Source organism: Malania oleifera, chromosome 10 (genome assembly GCF_029873635.1).
Source record: "Malania oleifera isolate guangnan ecotype guangnan chromosome 10, ASM2987363v1, whole genome shotgun sequence".
Taxonomy (NCBI): Eukaryota; Viridiplantae; Streptophyta; class Magnoliopsida; order Santalales; family Ximeniaceae; genus Malania; species Malania oleifera.
The window spans coordinates 75,194,926-75,215,074 of NC_080426.1; the positions used below are offsets into that span (position 1 = coordinate 75,194,926).

General features: G+C 35.4%; 1 protein-coding gene across 3 annotated transcripts in view; it reads left to right on the forward strand.

Moving 5' to 3' along the window:
* The first annotated feature begins 251 nt into the window (after positions 1–251).
* LOC131166851 (uncharacterized) overlaps positions 252–20,149 on the forward strand; it is a 40,772-nt gene continuing 20,874 nt past the window's right edge. For 2 of the 3 annotated variants that reach the window (XM_058125451.1, XM_058125448.1), the window contains exons 1-13: positions 312–493; positions 609–640; positions 739–850; positions 1,154–1,251; positions 1,675–1,771; positions 1,875–1,964; positions 2,075–2,137; positions 2,273–2,347; positions 2,432–2,497; positions 2,578–2,655; positions 16,644–16,754; positions 16,857–16,934; positions 17,030–17,149. In XM_058125451.1, the coding sequence (XP_057981434.1) occupies positions 461–493; positions 609–640; positions 739–850; positions 1,154–1,251; positions 1,675–1,771; positions 1,875–1,964; positions 2,075–2,137; positions 2,273–2,347; positions 2,432–2,497; positions 2,578–2,655; positions 16,644–16,754; positions 16,857–16,934; positions 17,030–17,149 (1,053 nt within the window). In that variant the 5' untranslated portion in view covers positions 312–460. Of the gene's footprint in view, positions 494–608; positions 641–738; positions 851–1,153; positions 1,252–1,674; positions 1,772–1,874; positions 1,965–2,074; positions 2,138–2,272; positions 2,348–2,431; positions 2,498–2,577; positions 2,656–16,643; positions 16,755–16,856; positions 16,935–17,029; positions 17,150–20,149 lie in introns of all 3 variants that reach the window. The other variant, XM_058125449.1, reaches the window with a different exon arrangement.

Consider the following 20,149-nt stretch of genomic DNA (forward strand, 5'->3'; position numbering starts at 1 on the left):
AACCAAACATAACATAATAATTTTAGAACCATCAATGCAACAAATTGAAGTTTTTGAGATTTATGTATAGTTGTCTCACAATTGTAGGTCGGACAAAGTATAATTTACCTTTTTATATTTTAAATATTTTAAAAATACAGGAGAAGATTTTCATGTTGAATGACATGAGTGTCTTGTGTAGATTATTAATAAGAAAGTGAGAATTTTATAATTTGGATAATATAAAAATAAATTTTGAATGAAATTTATGAGAATGTTCTTTGCATGAATTTTTTTTGATGCGCAAACGATTGAAAAGCCAAAAAAAAAGGAAAAGAATCTAAAGCCCCTCAGTTCAAATGCGGCCCAGCCTTGATCAGACTACCCCTCCCATCCTCTTCCTTGCACCTCCCCTTTCACTCAACCGCACGCGGCATCTCTCTCTCTCTCTCTCTCTCTCTCTCTCTCACAAACGCACACAATGTCTGCAACGGATACCGACTTCAACCTCAGTGTACGATCTCCCGAAACCCTACAATGTGCTTCATAGTCAACTCTCTCTCTCTCTCTCTCTCTCTCTCTGACTTCGCTCTCTCTTTCTGACTAATTTTCTTTCTCCGACTTCGCAGCCATCGTCTACTCAGTCTACCTTCGGCATCGTGTAAGTTTATTTCTCTTTCTCTCCGACGGGGTTTCTTCCGAGTCACAAATGCCAATGCGTGATACTGAATCTCTGGGGCTTTGATCCGAATGTTTCAGGGACTATGCATTTGCTGATGCAGGAAACCTGGAGCACTGCGCCAAGTACCTCAACCAGACGCTCGTCAACTTCGGCTTCCCCGCTTCGCTCGATCTCTTTGCCAGCGATCCGGTACTACTTTTACTGTTTGCATTTGCTCTGTTGGTTGCGGCAGAGTTATAGGGAAAGAGATGAATACATAATTTTGAATTTGTTAATTTTTTCTTAGATTTGAGACCCGAGACAAAAAATCTTTTTGAGTTTCTTGACTCATGCGAGCAATATAATTATTTGCCATTCAGCGATCATTGGATTAAAACTTATCTTCGTAATTTTTTGTTTACTTTAGTTGACTTGGCGGACAGTGCTGAGCTTTTATATGTTTAAAGATTTGTGGTGATTTTTTTTTTCTGACGCAGCTGTTGTTCTTTGTAGGTTTCGATTGCACGGACTTGCAATTGCATATACTCTCTTCTCCAGCAAAGACAACGCGATATTGAATTCAGAGAATCTGCCAATGAACAGAGGCAGCGGTAAGGGGTTTAGAACCTCCTTTTGGGTTCCATTATTCTAATTGAGAGGATAATATTTTTGATTTTGAAAATTTGGTGAAATGAGCTTGATTTGGGTGCTTTTGTAATGGTGTTTTGATTTGCAAATTGTTTTCAATAGTTGTTTATTTAATTATTTTTGCAAGAACAATGCTTTTAAGCTCAAGTTGAGCAATTTAATAATTAGTTTTGGCATTCAAATGACTTGGTTGAGTAATAACTTTTTAATTATCATTTTTGTTATTTCTTCTTCCTGTATTTGGTTTTTGTTTTTTTTACTCTGATCTGTTTTATAGCATTTCTCATAATCCATGTATATTTTTTCCCCTAAAAATATCTTTCATTTTCTATAGGAAAAAGAATGATTTTCTTTTCTCCTAATTGATCTTGTAATTACTCTTGTAGATTTCTATCAGACATATCAAGATTAGAGGCCAAGGTTGAGAGGCTCGAGTCACTGCTATCAGCCAAAGATAGGGAGATAGCGACGATTACTCGGATGGTTAGAAAATTTGGTCAATTATTCTTGAAATTGCACAATGAATTGTTCTGTATCAGTTTGGTCTTTTTATTAAATTTTGCATGTGTTGTGTTTATGCCATTAGGAAGCTAAAGCTACTGCTGCATTTAAGGCTCAGATTGAAAAGCTACAGCAGGAGCGAGATGAATTCCAGAGGATGGTTATTGGTAATCAGGTTAGCGCAGTTTGGTTTATCAGATTTCTTTGTTGCATTGTGGCTTATGCTACATGGAAGTGTGTGGACTTCTTGCAAGCATTAATTCCAATTTGTGATTGCTGCAAAAGCAATTGAGGACTCAGCAAATACATGAGATGAAGAAAAAAGAAAAGGACTATGTAAAGTTGCAGGTTCGGTCCCTTTTACATGCACTAGTGTAAATAGGCACTATTTTTGAATTTATTTCACAAGAAGGATTGAATTACATGAACATGTACTATGGAGAAGTTAAGGAGCAATGACTGAAGGAGTTGTTTTACTTGTAGGAGAGACTAAACCAAGTTTTGATGGAGAAAAAGAAGGAATCAAGATCAGGCATGGAGATAATGAATTTACTTCAGGTATTGATTAGCCAATGGTTGTCACATGACCTTATTTTGGTAATGGATAGCCATGTTTAATAGCTTTTTTTGCTTTGTAAACAGAAAGAGGGCCGGCAAAGGGGGACATGGAATGGGAAGAAGGCTGATAATGACTTCTATAAGAAAATTGTATGAAAGATGGTTGATGAATTTAGAGCTCTGTAGCTAGTAGCCACTGCTTTTTGCTTATTTTTATATTGTATTTGTAGGTGGACGCTTATGAGGTTAAAAATCAAGAGCTGATGGCAGAGAATGCTGATTTGAGGGCCTTATTACGCTCAATGCAGGTATATGTTTAACGTCTCTCTATCTCATTATAATTTTAATTGTTTTGGTGGCATGTTATTATTAGAAGATAGGTTCAAATTGTAAAGTTATATTTCATATATAACATTGGCTAATGCCCAAAGAACACTTTTTTGAAATGACTAAAATAATTGAAACTTAGGGGCCGTTTGATATCATTGTCAAAAATTAGAGAAACGAAAATCAGAAATAAAAACTGAAAACCAGAAACAAAAACTAAAAACTAGAAACCAGCAGCTTGTTTGGTTAATATTTATAAAACTAATACAAATTAAAACTTAATTGAAAAAAATGCACATTTTCATTTTTAAATCAAAATGTTTATAAAAATATGATTAAAATAATAAAATTAAAAATTATTCACGTTAAAAAAATTATTATAATAAAAATAGAATTTGTTATAGTTATTTTACAATTGTTCTACTTTCAAAATTTACTTTACAATAAAAATTTTATTTGACATGACAATTGAAAAATAGTAAAAGTATTTTGTAATTGGCTTTATTATTATTTTTTGAAATTTATGTATATTATTCTTTTAGTTATATTTAAATTCATATGATCATTTAATTTTGATTTTAATTTAAAAAGTATAAAATAAATAATTTAATCCAAAAAAACTATTTTTGGATATTAAAATTTCCGGCAACAAGTTGCCAAAACAATTGAAAACCATACGATTTGATTTTAAAATTTTTGGCAAAACAACTAAAAATTGGCAATAGAAACAAAAAACTGATAATTGAAACAAACGTGTTTTTATAATATGTTTTTTCATTGTGGAGAAATAGAGATAGAAAAGAGAAAATAGCAACGATACCAAACAGGCCCTTAGCTTGCCGGGTTAAAGAGTTGTTTTGTTGATTAATGGTGTGATTATTGATGACCAAGATTTATGTTTTCATTTTTCTATTACAAATTTGAGTTTTATGTTGCACTAGGCAATTAAATCAATTGTTATTCTTTGAATGCATATGAGCTTAGGATATTTTTTAAAAACTTTTTAATGATTAGTATGCATTTTTTTTTTCATTAACGAAAAAATTATTAAGAGATTCTAGAATGTTCAAGGTGGATAAGCAATGCTCAAAACAAAACAAAAATGCAAGACAAAGCACTCTATACAAAAGAGTAGGTCATAGGCAAGCGTATTGCTTGAACAAGCTTGACTCATGACACATGGTTCTCTTATCGATGATTCACACTAAACCACAATCTAGGTACAATTGAATCATGTAGCAATAAATAGAGCTCTGACTCAGTTCACTCCATGTGAAGGGGCAGGCGGCACTAGTTGTAGCACATAGGCTTAATTAGCTAGCCAAAAGCAAACTTCAAACTTACTGTTAAAGCTTGATATGCATTGTTAGCCCACAATCTAACACCATAAGCTTTTAGGTAAAGTGGTAATCTAACATGGTATCGTAGCTGGTTATTTGGAAGCCCTAGGTTCTAGTCTTGTTGCCTGTGTTTATTATGTGGTGATCAAATGAAATAAACACGAGAAGCAAGCAGTAAACAACAAAGCAACATAATTCATCTTATCATACCTCCTTAAACAACGAGTGTTTAGCAAGGGAGCCCAGTGGGCTAAACATTTTTATTATAGTAAGTTATACAAGAGTTTTGTTTGCAAGCACAAGGAAACATCACCATCATACTCCTTTTTTTTTTTTCTCTAAGGTATTACTCTAGTTAAATAATAAACCCTACCCTACTATTTACATTCTGGTTACCCACCGAACAAACACTAAGATGAGTGGTCGGCAAGCTGAAGGACTTGAACAAGCTTGCTCATGGCTGCTAGTGTTGAAGGCTTGAAGTTATCCTTTGGAGTGTCACATTTCCTCACAAAAGATTGTTGTCCAGGAAGTCTTTATAGTGTAAGAAAATAAGCAGCTTCTTTGACTTCCTTTGTTAAGAAGCAGTTGATGAAAAGAGAATCAAAGCACAACAACGTCTTGAACATTATCAAGCTTACTTGTCTTAAGAAATTAATAACAAAATTCAACCATGATACTTTCAAATTGGCAAATTTAGTGTTGGTAGTAGGGGTGTTCATGGTTTGGATACCCAAAAACTAAAGTTTTAAAAAACTGAACGTAGCCAAAGGTTTCCGTTAGTGTTTTTGTGAACAGAAACTGATCCAAACTCATTGATTAACCGATAGTCTAGTTAATCAATGGTTTAGTGTGGTAATCCAATCTGAACTGATTCCCACAACATCATGGTTTTATTTATTTATCTATTTATTTTTTAAAGAATTCGATCTTTATTTGGTTTTTGATTTAGTGTGTGTAATCACAATTTATTTACATAAGCCAATCACCCAAAGATATTTGTACGTACTATTTTGTAACTTTAGGATATTTTATATATATTTCTATATAATAATATATAATATAAAGAATGTATATTGTAAATAAATACATATATGAGTTTGGTAACCATCGGTTAATGAATGTTACCAAAACCGACCTGAAAACCAAAAGCCATAAAAAAATGAACCAAAACTGAACTGAACAAATTGGTTGACTGGATTTTTGGTTTAGTTCAGATCAGATTTCGGATTGGTTTGGTTTTTAAATATTTTTGACTAGCCCTAGTTGGCAGTTAGAAGGCCAATTTGTCATTTCTCGCCTAATGGGCGATAATTCACATCAAATTCGAATGGATGAGAAATTGTTCAAGAAGTTCACAATAATTTTGCATTCAAGTTGGTAGGACAAAATGACCTTAGAATTGGTTTCGTAAGTACTAGTTTTTGAAGCAATCCTGCCCATAAGGCTATATTGTGCTTGTGGCCTGCATAAGCTGAAATGTTAGTGGTGCCTAAAAATATTAAAAGAATAATAAACGAAAAAAAGAGTCTGGCTAAAAATCTTGTGAAGTGCAATCGGGGCAAAAGTTGAGGCCAAAAATGTTGAGCTACATCATGACTTAATCCTTCATCCTATGATCGTATCCAGCTTGGTATACAGTGCCAAGTTTAGCGACCCAAAAGAACGGTCTCATTGTATGTTGTTAAAAGATCCCATTAATTAAATATAATGACAAATCTGAGGTTTGCCATGTGTCACTAGATTAATCCAAAGGAATAAAATGAAAATTTGCCTCATTAAAGATAATGCAGTCAAGCTGAGAAATTAGAACCATATGTCATTGCTTGATGCTTTAAATGACATCGCAAAAGCAGACAAAATAATTCCATGCATCTTTTAAGCTCCATATGCATTTGGATATAAGTATCCCATTCTATTTATCCTTGATATATAACATCAAAGGAATATATGGATGACATTTTATGGAGTTTCAATACGTGTTGCCCACATGTTCCCTGAGGTCAAACCAAAGTATGATTGTTTCCTTCAAAGTAAAGGTTCCCTTAAGGATTTAGGGCAATAATCTTGGAACTAGGAGGCTCTGACGAATTCAAGCCTTAAAAGCCTTGAAGAACTTCAACTTTCATGCCTTTAAGCTGTCAAGAACATCAAAACCACAAACAGTCCTGGGAGCCTGAACTGGTGGTATCCATCGTGGGTTGAATAGGACTCCTGCCAAACATACCTTGACACGTGGCATAATTAATTATTTTATTTTTATTTTTAGACATACTGAGACACCCCTTGACACATCCCAAGACGGCGAGAGTGTGTATGTGATCTTCTCATAGTAAAACTCTGCATTTTGTTGCCCCCTTTAACTCAGTTAACAAAATCCAAAAAATGTTTTGTTTGAGAAGCCAAGAGACTGAGTATCAAGAAGTTCTCTGACATTTGAGGGATTGGACTTTGGAATCCTAGCATCATTGTGCCAGCCTTATAGAGCATTGCTGGACCACCTATCCCCCATAATTCTTATGCTCCACTAGTGCCAAGATGACAGTAGGAGTTGGGGCTTGCCAAAGGAAGATCTTTAGCTTCCTTGCTTCTTCATTTTGAGCTTGGAACCTAGCTGGCACGACTAATAAGTCCATTTTTCTAGATTTTTATTCTTATTATTGTTGTTGTTGTTATTGTCGTTATTTTACAAATTTCTTGATCAGCTATGCCGACCAGCCATGCCCTTTAGTTGTTTTTTGTTGTAGCAATATTCTCTAATATGAATTTGTTGATGATTGTATATCTATAGTTTGTGAAATATGCGATTGATAATTGTATTTTTATATTTCATTTTGAATTTAAATTTCCTAAATATTTGTCATCTAAAAGGAAAAAGAGGCCTAAATTTTTATATGTATATATTCTAAATTGGTTAATTATTGTATCCCTGCTGTATCCTATCCTAAATTTTCCCAAATTAGTGTATTTCTGTGTTGGCATTGTGCCATATCCATGCTCTGTGTTGGTGTTTGTGCTTCCTGGATCAAGAGCTTGTTCATAAGTCTCAGGCTAATTCGATCCCTTCTTTTCTAAGTGGTGGTCATCTTCTCTATTTGTTTGAGATAAAGTCTTTTAGATCCTTGATACAAATTTTTTGCGAAGAAAAGAATCAGAGGACACTAAAGCAATTGTCACTTAATTTCTTTTTTGTCTTTTTTGATTTGAAATTTGTGCAGACTGATTCTGGGCCTGTGATTTTACTTATCTTCCCAACTAAATCATGTTTTGGCTGAGAATGGGTTGCTTCATTAACATTCCCGATGGGGCCAGCTTATGAGCCTCGGTACCACCTTGGATTTGACAAGTCTCAATTGGAACAAAACCCTACTCAATGGCTTGCCCAAGTTGAAATTACAGGGAAGAATGGCTGGCCTACTCCAATGCATGGTGTCTCCAAGATTAGATTCGCATGTCTCATCTTCTCCCCTTATCACTGAAGTTGGAAACCCTAGCTTCAAATCCTCTTGTGCACAGCCACCTACATCTTGCTTTAAAATGCCTTCACACAACCACTGTTTGAACAATGACCACCATTCTCTAAGGAAGCCAACCAACCTACCCCTTTATAATGTCATTCCAACCGACACCCGTCTTCACATTCGCCAAATCCACCCCCCCCCCCTTGCTTTGTAGAGGAACCCTCTCTTGGAGATGCTTCAAATTCCATCAGTTTTTGGTTCTTTATTTTGTGGATTAATGGCTGCAGTGTTTTTTTCTTGGTGTTAATTTTCAGCTGTTTGTTTTTTGTTTAATGTCTTCCAAAAGCTGGATATTAATGGTGGTATTTGAATGGTCAAATACCATTAATCTGCTGCAATAACCGGCTGGAAGTTACTCCTCTATGCAGCCTATAGAAAAGCTATCTCCAGCCCTTTCCAAAACACAACCAACGAAACATATCTCTTTTCTTTCTTACATATTTTTTCTCTCCATCATCCAGTAGTAGTCTCTTGTAGATATCTTGTTATTATTTTCTTTTCTATCATCTGATTCTTTTTTTTTTCCCTCTACATTGGATAACCGTATACTATAGCTCCTAAAGCTCTGTAGTTTGTGAGTGCACACAAACTTGAGCCTAGTGAGTAATCTTGGAGACCGTGCGCGTTGTCATTATTTGCTTTGAGAGGTTTTCTCCATAGGCACGAAATCGGTTTTGATGATAGTGGTCCTACCATGCCTTAGCTTCTCTTTTTGTAATTGTTTCACTAATTTAATTTAAATTATTATTTTTATTACATCTTAATTCATACCACGCCTCGGCTTACAAGTGGAATTCTCAATAATATCCCCCTCCCTCACTTCTGAGTTCCAATCACTCTTCCTTGAATGGAAATTGTCTTCCTCATGGGAGTAAAACTCAATTCTCCAACATTTTCTGAATTGTGCCTCACCCCCACGCCTTACGTGCCTTGAAATGCATTCTTGACCATATTTCGATCCATCTACTAGGTCTAAATGATTCTTATTGGCCTCGGTCACACACTTAATCTTCCGATTGTTAGCACGTCAGATGAATCAGCTTCACACCTCGACTTTATGCTGTTGCTCGCCTAGAGTTACGAATCGTCGACTCTGATTCCACTTGTAATGATTGGGGAGTCCATAGGTGGGCCTGATACACATGGATGAGTACCAGTTTGACCCAAAAGCTTAAGCCTATTAGCTAGATAAGTAGAGGCATGTAGTTTGTTGAATAATTGGGTAAAATGGAAGACCTCACCTTAATGATAAGTCTCTCCCTATTTATAATATATGTCAAGTACAATACCAATGACCATAATACCCTTACTAACTCACACAATCACACTTATTAGCATAACTCTTAGCACAATAATAATAATGCTAAATGGCTAAATAACCACTAATACTTCCCCTCAAGATGGAGCATATATATAATACACTTTTAGCTTGTTACGAATGAATTTCACACAAGCACCTCCCAAGGCTTTAGTGAATAAATTAGCAAGCTGAAACTTAGTCTTCACATAAGTGGTTGTAATGAGCTTCTGTACAAGTTTCTCTCGAATAAAGTGACAATCAATTTCAATGTGCTTTGTTTGCTCATGGAAGACCATGTTGGAGGCAATACGAATAGAAGCTCAATTATCACACATTAACTTCATAGGCTGAGAATGTGGAAAACTTAGTTCTTTCAATATGTTCTTCAACCAAACTAGTTCACATGTAGTATACACCATAGCCTTATATTTTGACTCGGTACTTGATCTGGCCACGACAGTTTGTTTCTTACTTTTTCAAGACATCAAATTACCACCTACAAAGATACAGTAATTGGTTGTGGATCTTTGGTCAAAAAGCGACCTGGCGTAATCTGTGATTTGTTGCCTAACCTAGGATGGTACCAAAGACTTGTTGGAAAGTTGAATTATCTTACAGCCACTTGACCAGATATATCCTTTGCAACAAGTGTTGTGAGTTAGTTTCTCAATTCCCCGAGAACAAGTCATTGGGATGCAGTAATTCGCATTTTGAGATATCTCATAGGTGCACTAGGGAAAGGTCTCTTATATTAGGATTGGGGCCATACCCATGTTTGGCAGTAACTTTCTATTGGGATCCACGGGTGTATCAACAAGTTTGGATCCTAATAGCCCGTCTCATCCAAAAGATAAAGAACATAGTTCCTCTAAAACAAGATAGTTCCTATACAAGGTCTCGGTACTTCTATACCCAAGAAGTACTTCAATGGTCCCAAACCCTTTGTCTGAAAGTTAGTTTCCAGGAAATGCTTTAGGGTTTGAATACCTTGATCATTATCACTGGTAATCACAATATCATCCACATGCATTATAAGTAGAATTCTTCTGGATGGTATGGCAATAAAATATAGAATAATCTACTGCACACCGTTGAGGGCCAAACTCAAGTACTATAGTACTGAAGCGACCTAACCATGCCCTTGAAGACTATTTTAAACCATATAGTGACTTCTTAAGTCGTAGATGGTTTGGGCACTTACAACGTAGGCCACATAGTGCACCAGTGAGGAGGAGTGAGATAGTCAAGGTCTTAAATTTCGATTTCGACTCAAATTTCGAAGCTCCTAAAGTATGGAAATTTTGACAGAAATTTTGTTTTCGATGTCAATTTCGATTTTGATTTGAAAAAACAATGAAAATTAGTAGTAAAACATGGAATTTATGAAACTTTAGAAATGGTTAACAAACATCATAATATAAGTTTTAGGACTAATATATTACAAATTAAATACATCTATGTTTTGTATAAGGTGAAAAAGTTGTAAAATAGTATGTGTATCAAACATATTTTTAAGATAATGTACATTAAACATATTCAGTTAATACAAATGAAATTCATAAATCATTTAAATATTATTTATTATACAAATAATGATAATTTAGACATGAATGGCTAAATAAAATGTTGTTGTAAGTTTATTTTTTCATATAAATCCAAAAGCACTTGTAATAATCTTTTGTTTCGATAAAATAAATATAATAAATTAAGATAGAAATTTCACTTCACTCCTAAATTTCTCATTTTGAATTCTAACGAAATTTCATCGTATATTTAAAATTTCAACAAGTTTCACTAGAATTTTGAGATTTCGATAAATTTCAGATGATTCATTGAGATTTTGACGAAAATTATGCAATACGGAAATCAATTGCCATTTCGATTTCGAGGGTGACAGAAATAAGAAATTTCGACAATTTCGTGGAAATTTAAGACCATGGAGATAGATATTGTGAGGGGCAATAGAAAGTATAGAGGTAGACCTAAAATAACTTGGAATGAGATAATGAGTAAAGATTTAATAGCTCTGAATTTGTCGAAATAAATTGTCCATGATCGCATAAATTGGCGGAAAAGTATTTATATAGCTGCCCCATCTAGTAGGACTTAAAGCTTGGTTTTGTTGTTGTTGTTGTTGTAATGACTTCTTGAGTCAACACACTAAACTTGACTCCCCTTGAGCAACAAACCTAGGTGGTTGCTCTATATAGAGCTCCTCCTAAAGATCACCATGTTGGAAAGTTCTTTACGTATAACTGGTGTAGAGGCCGATGATAGGTGGTGGCTAAGGAGATGAACAAACATATTCAGTCCAGGCCATGCACCTGAGTATATCCTTTAGCAACAAGGCGGGCCTTTAGTCGAGCCAAGGAACCATATGGATTAACCTTCACATTGTACACCCAACAACAACCAACCACAGACTTATTAGGAGGAAGACGTGCTAAGTCCAAGTATCATTATCTTGTAGAGTACATGTTTCTTTTATCATTGCATTCCTCCGCCTAGAATGGGATAGGACTTTAGAAATAGGTTTTAATAGAGCAACAAAAGACAAAGTACTAACAAAACAGTGATATGATGATGACAAGAAATCATAACAAACAAAGTTAGAGATTGGATGTTGGGTACAACTACATTTACCTTTTCGAACAGTAATGGGCGGATCAACATCTTGGGAAATAGGATCATTTGACAAGGGAACTAAAGGCGTAGAAATGGAAGCTAGAGCAGGCTCTCCTCCCTTGAGTCACTGTATGTATATCTGCAAATTGGGATGATCCAAGCAACGAGAAGGACTCAAGCTTGATGAATATGTTGGAGGATTGGGCATAGATATTAGGTTAGGATTTGGAAGACAAGGTAGAGAAAGGGACTCATTAAGGTCAATAGAACTCAAGGAATTAGGGTAGTATGGTGTAGATTCAAAGATGGTGACATCAAAAGTGCACAAAATCGATGTAAATTAAGGCTATAACATTGATATCCTTTTTGAGTATAGGAATACCTTAGAAAAATGCATTTGATAGCCTGAGGATTCAAATTATTCGTTCATGAGTTAACTAGTGGACAAAAGACACACAACCAGATATACGAGGAGGAAGGGAGAACAAAGGAGCCTTAGGGAAGATAAATGAATATGGAATTTTACCACCAAGGAGGGAGGATGGCATTTTATTAAATGAGAGAGCAAGTAGTGTGCCCAACATCACTCCAAAAAACTTTGGAGACATTCATTTCATACAATAGGGTACGAGTGACTTTGAGAATATGTCTGTTTTTCCATTTTGCAAGTCCATTTTGTTGAGTGTGGGCACAAGAAGACTGATGGATCATACCAGAATTAGTCATATAGTTATTGAGTTGGGTACTGAAGTACTCCTTAGCATTATCGTTACGAAGTATCTTGACTAGCATATCAAACTAAGTCTTAATTTGAGAACAAAAGGCACAAAAGATATTAAACAACTCAGAACAATCTTTCATTAAATGCAACCAAGTCATCCTTGAGTAGTCATCGACAAATGTATATGAAACCCCAAGTTTAACGTGACTTGGACCCCAACCACTAGAATGGATGAGCATGAAAGGACTATTTGCTCAGGAAGCAAAGGGAACGATGATGTTTCGCCAACTGACAAGGCTCGTACTCAAGACTAGACACGGAACTCAAGGTAGAAACTAGCTGTTTTAATTTGTTCAATGACGAATGGCCAAGGTGACAATGGATTTGAAGCAGTGTGGCAGCGGCTGTGCTGGCAATGGGAGAAGAGAGTAACTCAAAAGTAGTAGAGTCCATGAGCCTCACGTCCTGTATCAATTGTCTTCCTCATTTTAAATCTTGAATAATCACAAAATTAGGAAAGAAGGTTTCAGAGCGATTTAGTGCCTTTATAAGCTTATTGGCTGACATATGATTGAAAGGGGACTTAGGAATGTATAAAACAGAATAAAGAGAGGTGCAAGGAGTAGGATTTAATTTTCCTATCCATTTAATTGTTGTTGTGGAACCATCAGAAAGGGTAACTAGAGGTAGATTTTTAGGATATTGGAGTTCAGAAAAGAAGTTGGTTACACTTGTCACATGATTAGTAGCAGCAGAGTCGATAATCCAAGGACTAGTGGGAGATACTAGATGCCATACAAACTGTAGGATTACCCTTCTAAGCAAAAGATGTAATGTGATGAGATGCTTGTTGGGATGTTTGATATTGTAGGAACCTTGAATACTCCTCCTCTGGGATAGTTATAGTATGCTGCTCACCTGAACAAATGCCTGACGATGGAAACACACTTTTGGGATTTTAGGACACCATCCCAACACAGACAACCTCGGTGCAGCAGCAAATCAGAAATACACAGCGAACAAAATGCTCTTGGCATTCCAAAAAGTGAACTTCTGTCCGAAACAAGCACAAGTGGATTTTAAGACCAACCGAACCAAACACAAACGAGTCAACCATTGATTTAGCCATGAACGAGTCACCACAACTGGACATAGCACTGCCACAACCCTACAAAATCAATGTATAAATGCTGCCACTGCTCCAAGAGACTTAAACAATTGGAGATAGCACCACCACAACTCTACAAAATCGATGTATAAAGGCTGCCCCTCCTCCAAGAGACTTAAACACATTCCCAAGAAACCAACATGCAGCTCTAACAGTACCAAACAGCCTCTATACAGTAGAAAATCTGACATACACAGCAAACAACATCCTCCTGGAATTCATGGAAACCATCCCAACCCACAATATTCGAAAACCGGAGCAAACCACAAGCACACAATGAACAAGAAAGATGAAAGACAAATCAAGAACACAGCAATATCACTGTTTCAGGCCTCAATGAACTCTATAATTATTGACCAACAGTTTCAGGCATTAGCAAGCAATCATTCCTGGAATGCCGCACATGAACAACTGAAAAAGGTGATACCTTTGGACAAAAAGGATGACAAACATCTTGTTGGTGTGAGGAAGAATTCAAGATATTGGGGAGGAAATTGGAGCAAAAATGGCTGCTAAAAAATGTCTCACGCGCTGGTGCGTGGGGTTGGCATTGCCAGCTTTCTGCTGGCGTGTGGGGGGTGCATGGAGGATCTTCTGGCTATCAAATTTTGAGGCTGGCAGATCGGCAGGTTCTGTGGCTTGCTATGTGGTTAGTTTTGCAAAATATGAGGCATTTCTTGAGGTGTCGAAGAGGACAGCAGCATCCAGGATTTTTCCGGCGGCTGCATTTTTTTTCCGGCAAATGCTGAAGCTGCTCCTGGACTTTGGTGATGCTGATGACCCTTCTACTGCAGCTGGTTGCATTGTATTATGATATTTTGGGTTTGATTTAGCAGCAGTCATGCGACTAGGGTTTAAATCTGATCTTGCTTTGATACCATGTTGAATAATTGGGTAAAATGGAAGACCTCACCTGAATTATAGGTCTCTCCCTCTATTTATAATATATGTCAAGTACAATATCAATGACCATAATACCCTTACACTTATTAATATAACTCTTAACACATAATAATAATGCAATGACTAAATAACCACTAACATCGTTAAGTATATGTAACATTGTGGTATTTGCATTTTTTTTTGGGGACAAATCTAATGGACCTGTTAGAATACCATTTTACCTAGATGCTTAAACTGTTAGGTTGTGGACCAACAACATATATCAAGTTTTAACACATCCTTGCATGTGCAGTCTGACAGTATGTGGAGAGATAAACACTTGATAGATAACACCCATTATGGGGAATACAACAATTTTTTAAACACCACAACAAGTGCAGGCAGCAAAACTAGAACCCAGGACCTCGTGGTAACCAGCTCTGATACCATGTTAGACTATCACTTTACCTAAAAGCTTTAAGCTGTGTTAGGTTGTGGATCAACAATGTATATCAAAGCTTTAACAGGAAGGACCTTTTAGTGAGTCTGCAATTGGAAAATTTTGGTTTAATCAGAAGTAGTTTAACACCAACTAAGGGGTTTACCAATTAAGGCTGGTTCATTGAATTTTAGATCATTGAGAGCCTGTCCTCTATTAGATGCCTATTAATTGGCAGGTGTTTGCTTGCACATTAAGTTCTAAATGGGACTGATTCACTTAATTGACTTCAAATTAAGAGGGCAGCCATATTTATTTGCATACTTGAATGCCCTCTAAGTGCCTTTGCTGACTACCATCTCCACCATATTAGCAATGATCATAGACCTGGATCAGCTGTTATGAGATTTGTGACAAGCACCATTTCATCCTGCGTTCAAGGGCTCTGGATTTCTCCTGCAGTCTATTTGTTCGCCAGTGATGCATTTCTCTGATTTGAGATCAATTTGGCCATGGGGGAAACCATTGCCAATGATCTGGAGTTCTCCAGTTAGGGATTAAGTTGTGATCTGTGGTTCTCCATCTTCAAATTTCAGAGTTTGGTTGCAGATTTGTGATGAAGGGGGTCTGGCTGTGTTGTTTGACCGTGGGAACCATTGCCATTGTCTATGCTGTTGTTGGCAACCATGGTGCTGATTTATTTCTGTTTTTCCCCAGATGGATGAGCAGTTTTGATCATAAGTTTCTATAATTCTGATCAGAAACTTCTGTAAATTTTTAAGGTGATGCAGATGGAATTGCTACTATGATTTTTTGGGAGATGCAAGTTGAATTTTCTTCTGCCTTTTTTTTTTTTTTTTTATAAAAAGAATCTAAATATTCCTGTATTTTGGGTAATGCAAATTGTTTGGGTTACATAAGTCTCTTTATATTCTTATGATGCAAAATTTCCCCCCTTTTTGGGTGATACATGTTGAATTTCTATATTTTATTTGGGATGAAAGGCTACAATTTTCTTTTTCATTTTTTTTTTCGATTTTAAAAATTTATGAAGTCCAGATAAACTGGCAATATTTAAGGGAAGTAAAATATTCAGATATTTAAGAGGACTAATCATCAAACAAGCAATTGTTTTGTGTTCAGTGGTTCAAACTAGTTCTGAATTCAGTTCACTAATCTAGAACTTGAGAATTTAATGCTTAGTTTTATCAAATGACCCCTAACAAATGGGACTTAAGTTGGCACTTGCAAAACAACTGCAGGTATCAAAGAACGTTCAGCCTAACCCACCATCAGAATATTAAATGCCAGCAACCAATTACTAACATTTAATAAAAAATTCTGGAAATATGTTCTGCCATCTAATAGTCTATATGAGCCCCTCATCATGTCCACTTGGAACATACACTTCCTGCACTGACTCAGGAGGAACATGAGATCCAAGTATATTTTATAGTGAAACAGACTATACATTTTAGTGTGTTATCAAGGATGCATGTTAGCGTGTTATCAACGATACTGACAATATATTGGTTGAGGTATTAATTATTTTATCATGCCCAGCTGACATATTTATTTAACCTTTTGGAAAGTGCAAATTTTTGGCAAGAAGTTGTACATTTAAGTTCCACACTTAATGTTTTGTAAAAAGAGGTGGTTGTACCAATGTCTTTGTAGATATCTGATTACTGTGTTCAAAAGGAGATGGTGCAAATTTAAGACTCCTGCATCATTCTTTTGTGTGTGTGTCTCTATATGTGCAAAAGTCCAGGCTTTCCTAGCTGTGATGATTTGGCAATGAATGAACCCCTTCTTTGTTCTTGTCTTTCCTGCTAGTTATCACTTGAAGCTGTATTGCTGGGTTTTATCCATGGCATTGCATACTTCTATAGCTAAGAAAATGTTGTAAGAAGCTTATAATTGTTTGTATTAACAATGGTTCTAAGTTTTAGTCGCATGTGTCTGGCTTACAGGTGGATATGCGTGATTTCTTAAATGCTCCAAATGGTTTGGCTAAGCAATCTTTGGCTGTCAGTGAAAGACTTGACACTGATCGATTACAATCTCCATTGGGAGGGAGGACGGTATGGCAAAGTGGTGAAACTAATGGGAACGTCTTTTTTTTTTTTTTTTCTTCTTGATGGATCAAGTTCTACATTTAAGAATCAAGAGTTCATTACTCGCAGGATGTGTTTGACCTGCCTTTTCACATGGCTAGAGATCAAATAGAAGAAAGTCTCCGAACTAAGATGGCTTCTATAAAGGTAATTTGCTTTTTTTGTCACCCATGCTCATCTAGTGGTTTATGTTAACTACAGGTCTTGATGCATTTTTTCCCTTTCTACTTTCATATTTAAAGGAACGCATGGTTCAGCTGCAAGATGCACAAAAAGGAGCAGAAGTTACTTCTGAGGCAACTGAGAGGGAGCTTGAGCTTGAAGCTCAACTTGTTGAGGCAAGGAGCATAATCCAGGAGCAGGTGCTTTACCATTCTAAGTACAATAATAACAATAACAACAAGCCTTAAGTCCCACTAGGTGGGGTCTGTTTCATGAATCCTTTTCTGCCAATTCACCCGCTTCTATTAGATTAAAGGCTAAAAATCCTTCCTCACTACCTCATTCCAAGTTATTTTAGATCTACCCCTACCCCTTTTCATGCTTGACACAATAACTTACTCCTTATAGGTGCTCTACTAGGCCTGCATTTCAAATGGCCAAACCATCTAAGTCACTCTCCCCTTATCTTGTTGTCAATTGGTGCTATGCCTAAATTATTACGTATATGTTCATTTCTTGCTTTATCTTTTAATGTTAAACCACTCGTCCACCTTTACATTCGCATCTCAGCAACTCTTATATTTTGTACATGTTTCTTAGCTGCCTAACATTCTAAACCATAAAGCATAGCTGACTTTATAGTCGACTTATAAATCTTTCCTTTTCATTTTAAGGGTATTCTACGATCACACACTACACTTGACGCCATTTTACCTAGCGTGTTTTAATTCCATGTACTACATCTTCTTCAATTTCCTCTTCAACTCGCATAATAGATACAGAATATTTGAATTTATCAGTGCTATTAATCTCTTGATTATTAAGTTTAATTTTTACTCTATTTCTACCCTTACGTTACTTAAATTACATTTCATATATTTTGTCTTATTCCTACTTATCCTGAACCCTTTAGACTCTGATGTGGCTCTCCAAAGTTTTACCTTAGTTTCCGCTCTGCTCCTACTATCATCAACCAACACGATATCATTTGCAAACAACATACACTAAGGGATCTCATTTTGGTTATTCTTAGTTAGTTCATCAATTACTAAAGTAGAAAGATAAGGACTCAAAGTAGAACCTTGATGTGCACTTATTATGATTGGAAAATCTCTAGATTCACCTCCTATAGTCCTAACACTAGTCACTACTATATTATACATATTCTTAATGACCTGCGTATATCTATTGCAAACCCTCTTCTTTTCTAAGACCCACCAAAGAACTTTTCTATATACTCTATCATAAGCTTTCTCTAAGTCAATAAAAATCATATGCAAGTCCCTCATCTTTTTTCTCAACTTTTTCATTCGACTTCTTAAAAGATAAATAGCTTCTGTTGTTAATCTCTCAGGCATAAAGCCAAATTGATTTTCTGAAATCTTCCTTTCTAATCTTTTCTATGTTCAATTACCCTTTCCATAATTTCATCATACGACTCATAATCTTAATTCCACGATAGTTATTACTATTTTGAATATCGCCGTTGTTTTTGTACACTAGTATTGATGTACTTTTCCTTTCATTTTTTTAGCATTTTCTTGGTTTTTATAATAGTATTGAATAGATTAGTTAAACAAACAATTTCTTTATCCCCTAAACATTTCCAAACTTTAATCGTTATTTTATTTGGTCCTATAGATTTCCCACTTTTCATCTTTTTTTATGCAATCTCAACTTTAAGAACTCTAATTTTGCGAATAAATCTTCTATTTGTAGTCCTCTCCTCATTTGTCACTTCCAAGTTCAATCGTTCATTTTGGTTTTCATTAAACAACTTATCAAAGTATATCCGCCACCTCCCTTTTATGTCTTCTTCTTTAATTAGACATTATCATTCTCCCCCTTTATACATTTTACATCATCTAAATCTTTGCATTTTCTTTCTCTAGCTCTAGCAAGTTTATAAATGTTTTTTTCTCCTTTTTTGTATCTAGTTTAGTATATAAAGTATCATAAGCTCTATGTTTAGCGTCACTAATAGTATTTTTTGCATTTTTTTGCTTCTTTGTATTTTTCAAGATTTTCTATATTTCTACAATTTTTCCATATTTTATACCATTTTTTTTTTGTCTTAATGACTTTTTGAACTTTTTAATCCCACCACTAACTTTCTTTACTACCCGAGTATCTTCCTTTGGACTCACCTAAAACCTCTTTTGCTATCTTTATGATAGAATTTGCCATTTTATTCAAAACAGTATTTGCGTCAACCTTAGCCCCCACTGTCCAATCACACTCTTTGTTCATTTTATCTTTAAATTTTATTATATTATTTCCCTTCAAGTTCCACCATCTAGTTCTTTTGCATTGATTTATGCTACTCATCCATTTATTAATATGTATATCTAGTTCTAAGATTCTATGTTCTGTGGACAAACTTTCACCTAAAATAACTTTACAGTCCTTACAAGATAGACGATCCTCATTCTTAGTTAAGAAGAGATCTTTTACCATTCTAAGTAATGCAAATAAAAAATTAAATTGAACTCCTTGTAACTGTAGATTCAGGGAAAAAGAATGTGTAAGCTGCATTGCCTATCTTCGATTCATGCTCTGTTCTATATTATGCTTGTCTTTCTGTGTTAGCTTTGAAGCTCTTCTTCTTTCCATTTCCATAAAATCTTCGTCTGATTATTTTGTGGTTCTGAGTTTATCCAATCCATTAACCCAGTTTTTTTTTTTTGGTATTTCTTTGATATGCTTTGCTAGTGTTTGATTTAGGTTGTAAATTGCACTTTTTATTTAATTTGGATGTGTTTGGTGTTGGAGGTGTTTTTTATAATGGTTACGCTCATTTTAAATTGTCCTACTGCAAAAAAAAAAAAAAAAAAAAAAGCCTAAATCTATGCTGAATCTATTTCTGGAGTTTGCTTGTTTATGGCAGATTCTTCTTTTTTAGAACTTTGTCCATGATCCACTAAAACAAAAGTAGCTTTTATGGGCTAGTTTTCTTGGTGGGGTTAGGTTTCCAAAATTTTCCTGTAAAATATCTAGCATATTTAAAAAATTTTCTTCACTCCTGTAAGTAGAGCCATGTTCATTGTATACTTTCTGGAAGTCCAACAGTTCAAAAAACAAGAAACGTTTCATCAATTATCACTTATTTATTGCCATTTTCTTATTTTCTTTCATGTCAAAATGAGAGCTAAGGTTGTATACATCATGCCCTCCCTAGGATCTTGATATGGGGGCCTTGT